The sequence below is a fragment of the Carcharhinus amblyrhynchos genome, chromosome 25 (assembly GCF_965287045.1).
Source record: "Carcharhinus amblyrhynchos chromosome 25, sCarAmb.v2.hapA, whole genome shotgun sequence".
Lineage (NCBI taxonomy): Eukaryota > Metazoa > Chordata > Chondrichthyes > Carcharhiniformes > Carcharhinidae > Carcharhinus > Carcharhinus amblyrhynchos.
Window position 1 is genome coordinate 39,606,956 of NC_137348.1, and position 13,978 is coordinate 39,620,933.

The following is a 13,978-nucleotide window of genomic DNA, read 5'->3' on the forward strand; positions in this document are numbered from 1 at the left end:
TCCTTAATGATAGATTCAAGCATTTTCCCTACTACAGAAGTTAAGCTAACTGGCCTACAGTTACCCGCTTTTTGTCCACCTCCTTTTTCAAACAGTGGCATCACATTTGCTGTTTTCCAATCTGCGGGAACCACCCCAGAGTCCAGCGAATTTTGGTAAATTACCACTAGTGCATTTGCTATTTCTCCCGCCATTTCTTTTAGTACCCTAGGATGCATTCCATCAGAATCAGGAGATTTGTCTACCTTTACATAAGAACATAAGAAATAGGAGCAGAAGTAGGCCATCTGGCCCTTCGAGCCTGCCCCGCCATTCAATAAGATCATGGCTGATCTGTTGTGGCTCAGTTCCACATTCCCGCCCTCTCCCCATAACCCTTAATCCCCTCCCTTATCAAAAACCCATCAACTCGCGTCTTAAAAATATTTAGCGAGGCAGCCTCCACCACTTCAACGGGCAGAGAATTCCAGAGATTCACCACCCTTTGAGTGAAGAAATTCTTCCTCAACTCTGTTCTAAACCGCCCCCCCTTTATCTTGAGGCTGTGCCCTCTAGTCCTACTGTCCTTTCTGAGCGGGAAGAGTCTCTCCACCTCTATCCTATAGCCTCATTAACTTGCTCAACACTACCTCTTTCATGATAATGACAGTTTCTAGGTTCTCACCTGCCATAGCCTTCCTGTCATCAATTTTTGGCATGCTACTTGTGTCTCCCACTGTGAAGACCAACACAAAATACCTGTTCAATGCCTCAGCCATTTTCTCATTTCCAGTTATTACATCCCCCTCCTCATCTTCTAAAGGAGGAATGTTTACTTCAGCCACTCTTTTTCGTTTTATATATTTGTAGAAACTTTTGTTATCTGTTTTTATATTCTGAGCTAGTTTACTCTCATAATCCATCTTACTTCGTAGCATTTTTCGTGGCTTTCTGCTGACCTTTAAAGAATTCCCAATCCTCTAGGTTCCCACTGATCTTTGCCATTTTGGGCGCATTTTCTTTAAATATGATAGCCTCCTTTATTTCCTTAGATACCCATGCCTGATTATCTCTTCTTCTACAGTCCTTCCTTACCACTGGTATATACTTTTGTTGAGCACTGTGAAAGATCACTTTGAAAGTTCTCCACTGTTCCTCAATTGTCCCACCAGAAAGTTTTTGCTCCCAGTCTACTTTAGCCAACTCCTCCCTCATCCCTTTGTAGTTTCCTTTGTTTAAGCACAAGACACTGATATTGGATTTTACCTTCTCACGCTCCATCTATATTTTAAATTCAACCATACTGTGATCGCTTCTTCCAAGAGGATCCCTAACAGCAAGATTATTAATTATGCCTGTCTCGTTACACAGGACCAGATCTAGGGTAGCTTGCTCCCTTGAAGGTTCCATTACATACTGCTCAAGGAAGCTATCACAGATACATTCTATGAACTCCTTCTCAAGGCTGCCTTGACCTGGTTTGACCAATTGATATGTAGATTAAAACCCTCCATGATAATTGCTGTACCATTTTTACATCCATCAGTTATTTCTTTGTTTATTTCTCACCCCACCATGATGTCATTATTTGGTAGCCTATCAGTGACTGTTTCTCCTTACTATTTCTAATTTCCACCCAAATGGATTCAACCTTTTTTTTCCATAGAGCCTGTATCATCTCTCACTACCACCCTGACATCATCCTTAAGTATTAGAGTTACACCATCTTCCTTACCTTTCTGTCTGTTCCTCCCTCTGAACAGTTCGATACCCCTGGATCTTTAACCCCAGTCGTGACCACCTGGCAGCCATGTCTCTGTAATGGCCACCAAATCACACTGGTTCGCAATGATTTGTGCTGTCAACTCATTTACCTTGTTTCAAATGCTACGAGCATTCAAATAAAGTGCCCTTATGCTAGTTTTTGTACCTTTTTGAATTCTAACACGTCCATTAATAACACCTCCTGATTTGCCTTTCTTTTAATTTTTTTCTGATTTTTGATGTAGTTGGAACATTCTCCCAACATTTTGTCCTTGCTCCCTGCCACTCGGTCTCCTTACATAGGTTCCCTTCCCTCTGGCATATTAGTTTAAAGCCTCCCCAAACCTAGCAAACACTCCCCCTAGGATGTCAATCCCAGTCTTTGCAGAGTCATTGTAGAGACCTTTATTAAGGGTTATACATTAGGACTGTTCATTTCTTGTTTGTAATTGATAAAAGTTCGCGCTAATTTTCTTACCATACACGTTAACTATATTCTCAAATAAACTTTGTTTGTTTAGTGGGACATTTGAATCACACCTGAACTGACGGGCAACACGACAGCTCAGTGACTATCACTGTTTCCTGTGCAGATACATGGACCTAGGTTGGGTCTCCGACTTGGGTCGGTGTCTGTGAGAGTTTGCACATTCTCCCTGTGCTTGCATGGGTTTTCTCCGGGTGCTCCGGTTTCCTCCCACACCCCAAAAAACAGGCTTTTAGGCTGATTGGTGTTAACAAATTGTCCCTAAATTAGATCTCCCTTAATCTGGCACACACATAATTCTCTAAATTTGCACACCTTTATTGAGGAGTCCAAGAGGCGTAGACAAAAGTCATAGGTAGGAGGAGGATTGCAATGAGGCACTCAGTGTTAAAATGGGTGGTGCAGGTTTGTTGGACTGAAGGGCCTGTTTCCTGTGCTTTGTTGTTGTTTGTTCTTTGAAACATATCATGCTCATCCTAGCCAAATTCAAGATGCTAAATCTATGATCCAGGCGGGTCCCATGAAACACTTTGGAGTTTCTGATCTGAATCACGACAGGCGGCTGTGACAATCGAAGCTGTGGAAGACTGCACTACCATCTTCAGAGGAACACAACCTTTCTAAACACTGCTGGCTACATTTGAACTCCTATTTGTACCTGGACAGCTCTCCTGATGATTCAGCTGATATAATCAAAACTTGAGTCAATCAGATCAGGAAATCCACATTTGATCTCAGGCTCTGTTGACTCTTGAATGACTACATCAAAAATCAGGAGACGTTATTAATGAAAGTGTTAGAATTCAAAAAGGTACAAAAACTAGCATGAGGCACTTTATCTGAATGCTTGTAGCATTCGAAACAAGATAAATGAGTTGACGGCACAAATCATTGCGAACTAGTGGCTACACTGGACTTCGGAGCCCAGACTGAGATAACAGTTTCCGCTCTGGAATAGCTGTCCACAGGCCCTTGTTGGAGGGTGAGGAAAGAGTTGAGTTTGGTTCTGATGCTGCCATAGTTCAATAGCCAAATGGTGCACAGACCTTTGATTCATACAGGAAGAAAGGCCAGGTGGGCCACAAAAGGTTACCCAAGACAGAGTGCCAATGAAGAGGGGGAAGGGGAGAAGAATTGTAGTTAGGAGAGAAGTGTTGGGACTGTCGTGCAACACATTTAACCAGAAGCCCAATCACAGTGACAATCTCCAGTCCTGTGCCTGGGTTTGATCTAAACTGTGGTTATCAGAGCTGACAGTCCAGTGCTGTGAATGCACCACCGCACCCAATCCACAGGGGATAGCTTTGAGCAGCTGTGCAATTGTTAATTTAACATGATTAAAAATGAAGCTTTTAATTAAACTTGGATTTTTTATTAAAAACAAGATCAGATGGCAGAGCTCGTGCGTTAGTGAGCTATTTTTCATTTCAATGAAAAAGCAATCACAAACTTAGAAAGCACCTCAAAGTTGTGAATCTGAACTTGGTGATGTGATTCCACCTGGATCTCTCACACAGACACGGGATTGTGATTACTCATGGCCCTTCAAGGTGACAGCTGTTGTAATATTCAGTGGCTCGTTTTAAATAAAAAAAACTAGTCTTTGGTCCCCAGAGTTAACCTAATGATTTAAAATGCCGAATAGGGAAAGACAATAATGATGCGCTGGCTGCTTCTTGTCCAGACTGGAGATAGCTGCCTGCTGTGAAATTGCAAATATCACAGAACACGCTATTCTGAAAAACGGCACCCAGGTACGGACCAGTTAATGGATGGATTGGACTGAAATATTGTACCATTGCTTAAGTTATTGTAAGTGGTGTTGACATCTTTTCCACCTTCTTCCATCGGGAAAAAAGATAAAAAGTCTGAGGTCACATACCAACTGACTCCAGAACAGCTTCTTCCCTGCTGCCATCAGACATTTGAATAGACCTACCTTGCATTAAGTTGATCTTTTCCTCTACCCTAGCTATGATTGTAACACTACATTCTGCACTCTCTCCTTTCCTTCTCTATGTACGGTATGCTTTGTCTGTATAGCGCGCAAGAAACAATACTTTTCCTTGTATCCCAATACATGCGACAGCAGTAAATCAAATCAAACCAAAAAATCTACACACATACAAACATACTTCCCAATACAAAAACCTCACCCGGTCAACACTTAAAAAGACGAATCACAGTGTTTATTATTCATAGACACAGAACCTGTATCCAGACAGCAAGCTTCCAGTCTGTATAGATCACTGAAATTAACATGCATTGAGTTTTACACTGCTGATCTTGGAATGTTACTGCACTCTTACCCACCTCTATTGCATTTCTGAATGTTTTACGCAAGAACTGTAAGTCAGTCACTGTGAAAGATGTGTACAACTAAACAATTGTCAATCTATCTGTAGGAGCTGATACCTCAGCAGGATCAGGCATGGCTATGATTTGCTGAGTGGCAGAAAACTCTCTGCCAAGATCCATGGAGAGATTCGTTTCATGGTTGAAATATTGGACAATACAATGCAAGGAGGGTGCAGAATAGTGTTGCAGTCATAGCTAGGATGCGAGCGGCCTAGAATCCATTGAACGTTCTCCCGATGTTACAACCATCAAACGGGCACCTAGGCGTCCAATATTGAGAGTGTCCAGTGCTGCCTGCCATATATTAAAACCTTCTTTATGGAAGGCCTTTGTACATGCAAATGGGGGCTGTGGGCAGTGGGGAATGCAGAGTGCTCAATCTCTGTTTGAAGCCTCCTTTCCAAGACTGGAGTCCCTCAGTGTAACTGGCACTTGGTCTGGCCTCCTGATCACTCCATCTCCTGACATTATCCCGGACAAGTACTCAGGTCCTGCACGGCCCTGCACTCAACCCTTGAAACACCTAGATAACGAGGACACCTATGTCAGACTCCTATTTATTGACGACAGCTCAGCCTTCAACACCATTATTTCTACGAAACCCATCTCCAAACTCCATGGTCTGGGCCTCGACACCTCCCTCTGTGACTGAATCCTAGACTTCCTAACTCAGACCACAATCAGTAAGGATAGACAACAACATCTCCTCCACACTCATTCTCAACACCGGTGCCTCACAAGGCTGTGTTCTCAGCCCCATACTACACTCCTTGTACACCTGTGATTGTGTGGCCAAATTCCTCTCCAATTCAATTTTCAAGTTTGCTGATGACACCACCGTAGAGGGTTGGATCTCAAACAATGACGAGAGAGTACAGGATTGAGATAGAGAATCTGGTGAACTGGTGCAACAATAATCTCTCCCTCAATGTCAACAAATCAAATGAGATAGTCATCGACTTCAGTAACTCTAGCAGACGACATGCCCCAATCTACATTAACTGGGACAAAGTGGAAATGGTCGACAGCTTCAAATTTTAGATGCCCAGGTCACCAACCTGTCCTAGTCTTCTGATGCCGACACTATAGTTAACAAAGCCCATCAACATCTCTACTTTCTCAGGAGAGTAAGGAAATTTGGCATATCCACTACAACTCTCATCAACTTCTACAGATGCACCATTTCATCTGTAGAAGTTGTATTGCAACTTGGTATAACTCCTGCTCTGTCCAAGACCGCAATAAATTATAAAGGGTTGGGAATGCAGCCCAATCTATCACTCAAACCAGCCTCCCACCTACTGACCGTCTACACTTCCTGCTGCCTCAGCAAAGCAGCCAGCAAAACTAAGGATCCCACGCACCCTGGACATTCTCTCTTCCACTTTCTTCCAAAAAGATACAATAATCTGAGGACACTTACCAATTGACTCAATAACAGCTTCTTCTCTGCTGCCATCAGATTTTTGAATGGATTTGCCTTGTATTAAGTTGATCCTTATCTACACCCTAGCTATGACTGTAACACTACATTCTGCGCTCTCTTGCTTCCTTCACTATGAACAGTATGCTTCGTCTGTATAGCGTGCAATAACCAATACTTTTCACTGTATACTAATATACGTGACAATAATAAATCAAATCAAAATTCTGATTACCTCCTCCCAATTCCCAGGACCTGAGGGAACATACCTGCTCAACTTGCAACGCGCTTGACTCTGAACTGTCCTCTGGAATGGCCTTGCATACAATTCAGTTCAAGGACAATTAGGGACTGGCAAATGTAGATCAGTAGCTGTAGCTTTAGCTTTCTAACTATGTGCCACGGAAGCCCAATTTCAGGGAAAGCTTGGGTGCTGAGATACCAGCACGCAGCCTAATGAGCCGACCCAAATTCGCACTCCATGTCTTCAAGAAGAAAGCTTTGGGGAAATAAGCAGCAGGAGAGTAGAGGTGCCCCCTGATTTAAATGTGTGAACCTGCAGCCCTGTGCAATTCTACCCCAGGAGGCCAAATAAAGCAAGAAATATTAACGGTAGGATAAGAAATGGCAAACAGCTGGAAAATGGAGAAAAGCCTTGGTGGTTTCTGAAGCTTTCATTGCAGTCAGTTTTAGACAGTTTAGCAAAAGGTGAAATACTTCCGCAATCGGGACTCACCTGGCCCCCCCACCTCCCAGCACCAGTGCAATGCAATTGCCAGTAAGGGTCCTGGCCAACCGGGAGAAATCCGAGTGCCGATCGGGCTGTTTCTGGGAGATCCTTTGGTACATCTCGAGCTGAGAAAACACAAGACCAAAGAGCAGCATGAGGCAGTCTGACGGCGGTATAAAAGTGATCTCAGTGTCTGAGTTAGCTACAACATCAAAATTATATACTGCATTTTGTTAATGCGCAAAGAAACTCCAACGCTCTCATTTACTTGTCTCACGTGGCACAAATTACAACTTGTGAAGCTCTTCCATCGAATTTCAGTAGTTTGAGAGCCTAGTTTCCATTATGGTCATCTCACACTGACAAACTGGACAGTACCTATGATCTTATAACATGTCAGTTGATAGCTGTAAAAATAACACTGCTGCTGGGAGTAATGTTCCTTCTCTATCATACCAGGCTTTAGTGGAAGGATGTACCTATGGATACATGTTAAATTACTTATTAGGACAACGACTTTGTGACTATTATCTTCTGCCAAGATAAAGGAAAAGGACAGTCTCGCTCTGAATTCGGCTCCATACTGTAGCCACTTTGGTAAGCCAACCATTGCTCTCAATTACATCCCAGCTATAGACTGGAGACCTCAGTAGAAAGATCCCGAATCTAAACAGGCTCCAATATTCTCAAGGCTTGAAGAAAAAGAGCTTTGCAAAGTGGTGACTGAAGATCAAACAGCAAGGAATGGGCACTCCAACAATGCACTCAACCAACCTTTGTGCAAACCTTTATTAAACATCAAGATATGCAGATTGGAAAGTTCTGAGATTTGGAGAGGGAATTTCTTTGGGGGGGGGGGGTGCACTGCTAGGGATTTTAAAGTTTACACAAGTTTCGGAGGCATTCACCTTCACCCCAACATTGAGCCCAGTTTGAAACACTGCTGTACTCATGCGGTTTGTTTTAATCCATTTCCTTCAGGTCAAGGTAACATGCCCTAATTGAATCAGCAGAAACTGTGCATCTGGATGAGAGAAATTACTTTTGTAAAGTGACAGTCATCAACTCACACTTCACTGACTCCCTGCATAATTCATCTTCCACAGTTAACTTCGTCATCAATCGCCCAGCACTAACTGGTGTTCTCAGCATTAGTGCTGCTTGAATTGGTGTCAATTTTCTCCCACAGCTGATGCTTTAAGCCTGACTTCAATTAGAATTTAATTTTAAACTACTTGAAAATTTATTTAACTTGTTACAGCCTTGATGCCCCCCAGTGGTGAACAAGGTTACAGAACACAACTCACTTGTCTGCTTGATCAGGGACCCAATCCACCATCTCAAACACTCCTTTCTTCCATTCCCCGAGCCCAGTGGCAGCAGTGTGCACCATCTAGTGATGTACTGCAGCTACTCACCAAGACTCCTTCCGCAGCGCCTTCCAAACCTTGACCTCAAGCCACCTGGAAGGACAGGGGCAGTAGACGCATGGGAACACCATCACCCGCAATTGCCCCTCCAACTCACTCACCATCCAGACTTGGAATCATATCACCATCCCTTCATTGCTGTTAAGTCAAAACCCTGGAACTGCCTTCCTAATTCCACCATACTTATACCCACATCAGACAGCCTATGAAGAGATACTAAATAGACTGGGTCTGTACTCGTTGGAGTTTAGAAGGCTGAGGGGGGATCTTATAGAGACATATAAGATAATGAAGGGGATGGATAGGCTCAATGGGCCGAATGGCCCCCTTATGCACTGTAGGATTTTATGATTCTAAGAAGGTACTCTGCGATATTTGGCATGAGAGGGATAATGCATCATTGCCACAACCACAGAAAATAGTATCTGTAACTGGCTCGGGCTGTCTCTGTTATGACAGGAATGGAAAGCAAAGAAAAGAATGAATGGAAAATGAACTGACAGCATTTTGGGAGAGTGCCTTTGAACGGGATGTCACACTCAAGGACACTAGAGAGGGAAAGGAAGGATGAAGATGGGTGGCATTGACTGCTGCTCCAGACTTACTGAATGCGTTAAGTATTAGGACTAATAATAAAAATAATGAAGTGAGAAATGCCTTTATCTGTTCTTCTTGTCAACATTGTGACAAAGGTACAGTCATGGTGTCAAAATGCAGCTCTATCTTACTGGCACATCTCAACTCTTATATACGATGGGTAGTTCCTACTGACAGCAACCTGACTGAAAGCATATTCCCTCAAAGAAAATATCCTTAAAAAAAGTCTTAAATTTGTTGCTTTTGATTGTTTTCTGAACAAAAAAAATTGACCTCCAGATAAAAAGACTCTTGAATAAAGGCCCATTCTTCACTTGGCTGCTTCATATGAGGAGACGGGAAGATTTGGGAACTTGCTTAATTCCTAAGAAAGGTTGAACTGAATTCCTTCCAGGAAAGATAATCTAGGCAGAAATAGCTGGTTAAATTAATCATTTGGTAGCACAGAACTTGAACATTGTTGAAAAAACGGCATTTTGTTGACACTTCATCTTCGTAGAACCACAGAAACTGTCCATTGTGTCTGCACCAACTCTCCAAAAGAGCATCCCATCCAGGCCCTCCCCTCCACTCTAACCCTGTAACCCTGCACATTCCGTATGACTAATCCAGCTAATCCACACATCTTTGGACTGTGGGAGGAAACGGGAGCACCCAGAGGAAACCCACACAGATATGGGGAGGACATGCAAACTTCAGTCACTCAAAACCGGAACTGAACCCGGGTCCCTAGCACTGAGAGTCAGCAGCGTTTCAATGTGGCGCACTCATCAGGCCAAATGCAAGAATACCAATATCAAGGGAAACAGCTACTTTATACTGCATGAGAAGAGTGTACTGATTGGTTGGCAAGTGGACTCTGGCAGAGGTGTTGCCATAGAGAATGCACCAATTAACTCCCAAGCAATTTTTTGGAAATTTAAACCAGGCAGCTGAACTCTGGTCAAGGCATTGCCCTGAGGTATGAACCAGCAAATAGCTATCAGTTCTTTTGTTTAGATGGAACAGACACGATGTGTGTACATGTTCTTTGTGTCTGCAAAAAACAGTGTATATTGTGTGATGTTACTTTTTCTTTGAGTTTTTTTTAAGTCATGCTCACAGCCTTGGGCGATGTCATTCTTTGGAAGGAGAAAAAAAACCTGTGGAGCAGGTCAGATGACAGGGATTCATTTTCTCTTTCAGCTTGGAGCTGCAGGTTTGAGTTTTGAGTCTTAGAAGGGGCAGCAAGCTATAAAGAAGTGTGTTCCCCCTCTCCCTGTTGTTTTGAAAATTCTGTTGGTTTCTTGGAGGGTGAAAATCTGCTATTGTTGGGGGCTGGATCCCACCCAGGCTCTATCCCCATTACCCTATGCGTTTACCCTAGCTAGTCCCCTTGACATTTAGGGGCAATTTAGCATGGCCAATGCATCTAACCCACACATCTTTGGACTGTGGGGGAAAACGCACGGAGGCATGGGGAAAACATACAGACTCCGCACAGACAGTGACTCAAGCCAGGAATCGAACCCGGGTCCCTGGAACTGAGGGGCCGCAGTGTTAATCACTGTGCCACCGCCCCAAACATTGAACAGAGTTTACAGATGGTACAAAATTCAGCAATATAGTAAACAATAAGGGTAGTAGCAGATTTCTATCCGATGAGAAGAATGAGGAGAGGCAATATGACCTAAAAAGGTACAATTCTGAAAGGGCTTATAAAGGCACTGACAGATCGTGTGTATGTGCATTTACATTTCTGAAGGTGGCAGGACAAATTGAGGAGGTTCTTAAAAGGCATATGTTATTCTTGACTTCATTACCTGAGGTACAGGGGAGGAAGGTTTCCTAAACCTTCACAAAGCACTGACTATGCTTCAGCTGCTGCATTAAGTTTGGGTGCCACACTTCAAAATCATAAACAGTTTTGATAAAGGAAGGGAATAAGGAGAGAGGGTTTTCAGTGAAAACTCAGTACATGGAGGACACAGATTGAAGGTGATTGGCAAAGACACTAGGAAACCCTTGGTTTCTTTGTAAACAGTGTGTTATGATCTTGAATGCGCTGCATGAAAAGGTGAAGGAAGCAGATTCAAATGAAACATTTAAGAGAATTGGATAAAATTGAAGGGGGAAATTTACAGAGCAATGGGGAAAGAGCACCAGGGTTAGACTAACTGAATGGCTTGACCAAAGAGCCAGCACAATCATGATGTGCTGAATGGCCTCTTTCATGTTGCATCGTTCTATATTGCTTTGTTATTGCAGGATCAAAATAGTGGAGCTCCCTCAACTACATGAGGACTGCAGCATCAAGGAAGTAGTTCACCTTGACCTTTTTAAGGACAAGTAGGATTAGCAATAAATGCCAACCTTGTTGAATAAAAACAATCTGCAAACAAGTACGAGATAGTAAGCCGTACAAAACGGTAAACCCAGAGTAACTCCATATTAAGCCCTGATAGTTTGAGGGTCACAAGAAAAAGACATTAAGGAAAGTGATCAGTACACGGAACGGACCTTCAAGTGGCATTGAGGAGCAGAAACTCTGGAATGATTGAAAGAGCAGTTAGATGCTGTGGAAGAGGCAGTGATGGATGGAACAGACTTCTTCATTTGCATCGATTCATAGGTGTTGACTGTATTGGGAAAGGATTGGAATTGATTGATCCCAGAAGTTTGTATGGCGTGCACTTTATTTTTACCTCTCGTTATAAGTGGATGATATGGATTTGATTATGGGAACGCAATACTGAAATTTATCAAGAGGCAAGAAGTGTGAAAGATTTTAGAGCAGATGGATAGGTTAGCAGAACGGGCAGGACGGTGACAGATGGAATTTACCCCAGAGAACTGTGACATGTTGCACCATGGGCGTAGTGAGAAAAGGAATGAGGGATGACAGAAAGACACAAAGAGTATGGTAGGTGAGAGAGAATTAGGGGTTCAATGCACTGACTTGGCCACATTCACTTGATGGATAATGAACCGTATACCCAAAACTTTCAGTACGGCGAACTGACCACTGGATCATGACCCCCTGGGTGATTATAGTTCTGCTACAAGGGCACTGGCAAGTGAGATATAAAGCTGGCAGTTATCAAGCCTGACAACTGGGAGACGGTGGCTGGTACTCATGACCTCTGGATGTTGACTGCTTGGATAGGCATTGGAAAGGGTGAGCAGAAACAACGAGAGGCTGCAGAGAAAACAGAGGCAAATGAATCTGTACCTCCTTAGCTCACTGCCATCCTCTGCAGCAAATGCAGGGCAGACTGCCATGCCAGGGAGAGGCTCCTGTGCCACATCAGGTGATGCATAACAGAGTTGAACATCACATGCAAACCATCATCTTATGAGACAGAAAGCTGCCACATCAGATTCAACTCCTTGACATTTAGTTTAACATTTGTTGGGAAAGCGTTAGAATCAATTATCAAAGAAGCAAGATCAGGACATTTGGAAAGTCAAAACTCTGTCCATCACAGACAGCATGGTTTATGAAAGACAAATCACGTTTGACTAATTTGCTAGAGTTCTTTGAGGATGTAACAAGCAAAGTGGATAATGGGGACAAAAGGAACCCTGACTCCTCTGTTAAACCACTTCAGATTCCAGGCCTGGGAAAATACATCTTTTTTCCAATAACGAGAAGAAAAAACCACGTCACGCAACCTCCAAGCTGCTAGAATCTGTAATACTGCCGTGTGGAACGGAACGCGGGTAAATTGCCCGGCTCTCATCTACACTGTGTATGATTGGAACATCCGAACTCCTGTCTCGCTGCTTATAAGATTCATTATTCTCTTTGTGCCTTCTTCCATTGGGGAAGTCACCACTTCTGAAAAGACAGTTCACCCTGCAACAGTTTCAGCCTGCTAATCTCTGAAAAAATACAGCTTTGGGCTTTTGATTTTAAACTCTGGACTCCTGTGAAACCATGACTCTTAGTTTTCCATAGTCTTGCCGTGCACCCCTTTCATTCCCTTATCCCTCTTTTATTACACAAGTGCAAAAGGGGCGTTTGTTGCAAAATCCCTTCCCTGCATTTTGTCTGTGCAAAATAAACCAACCTTCTTATTTTCCTTTATCTCGAGTTTGCTGTGGTATTAACAATAGCGAATTGGATCACTACAAATTGACAGGTTGGGGAAAGTCACTTAGAAAGGGGGGGACGTCAAAAACCAAAGTCTGTTCTGTTTAGGGACAGGTCGTTGGGGGTGAAATCGGGGCTGTTTAAATTAAAATCCCCCTTCTGTCTGTAACAAGAGGTTTTGATAAGTTTGTACAAGGCCACACTTATGGATCCCTAACATGCCCTCTCCCTCTCGGAGGCGCTGTACTACAAATGCCACGCCCGAGAATCCTTCAAATTAAAACATGGCATCAAACAACATGTGGAGATTTCTGAGCTTCCTACCAGTTTAGGCAGCCTCTTGCGAGAGAAGACCCGGCGAGGACAGCAGAGGTGAAGATGACCTGAGCACCAGCTCCTCATGTTGAGCCACTCGACGGTGCGAGCTGGTGTGGGCCCATCCTCCTTGTGCAGTAGGATGAGTTGTTTGAGGGCACGCACGGCTGTGTTCTCCAACATTCGCTCCAGCTGAAAACAAAGTGATTCTGCAGATTACAGTCAAGAAGAGTCAGGTGCTGAAAGAATCCCTACAGTGCAGCCTGTCGAGCCTGCACCGACAACAATCCCACCCAGCCCCTATCCCCATAACTCTATGTACTTACCCCACTAATCCCACATTTTGGGACACTAAGGGTCAATTGAGCATGGTCAATCCACCTAACCCACACATCCATGAACTGTGGGAGGAAACTGGAGCACCTGGAGGAAACCCACGCAGACATGGGAAGAGTGTGCAAACTCCACCCGGTCACCCGAGGCCAGAATTTAACCCGAATCTCTGGCTGTGAGGCAGCAGTGCTAACCATTGGGCCACCATGCTGTATCACTGGGCCAGCAATCCAGAGATCCAGGGTAATGCTCTGAGATCCGGGTTCAATTCTCCCATGGCAGATGGTGAAACTTGAATTCAATGAAAATCTGTAATTAAAAATCTAACGATGACCATGAAAAGTATTGTAAACTCCCATCTACTTCATTATGTCCTTTAGGGAAGGAAATCTGCTGTCCTTGCCCAGCCTGGCCTACATGTGCCTCCAGAGCCACAGCAATGTGGTTGACTCTTAAATGCCCTGATGGATGGGCAATAAATGCTGGT

General features: G+C 43.6%; 1 protein-coding gene across 2 annotated transcripts in view; it reads right to left on the minus strand.

Annotated features, from left to right (window-relative positions):
- The window catches only part of pnpla7b (patatin-like phospholipase domain containing 7b), a 309,370-nt gene that overhangs the window by 109,689 nt on the left and 185,703 nt on the right, over positions 1 to 13,978 (minus strand). For both annotated transcript variants that reach the window (XM_080212442.1, XM_080212443.1), the window contains 2 exons: positions 13,168 to 13,350; positions 6,748 to 6,866 (listed from right to left, as the gene is read on the minus strand). In XM_080212442.1, the coding sequence (XP_080068568.1) occupies positions 6,748 to 6,866; positions 13,168 to 13,350 (302 nt within the window). The remainder of the gene's footprint in view (positions 1 to 6,747; positions 6,867 to 13,167; positions 13,351 to 13,978) is intronic.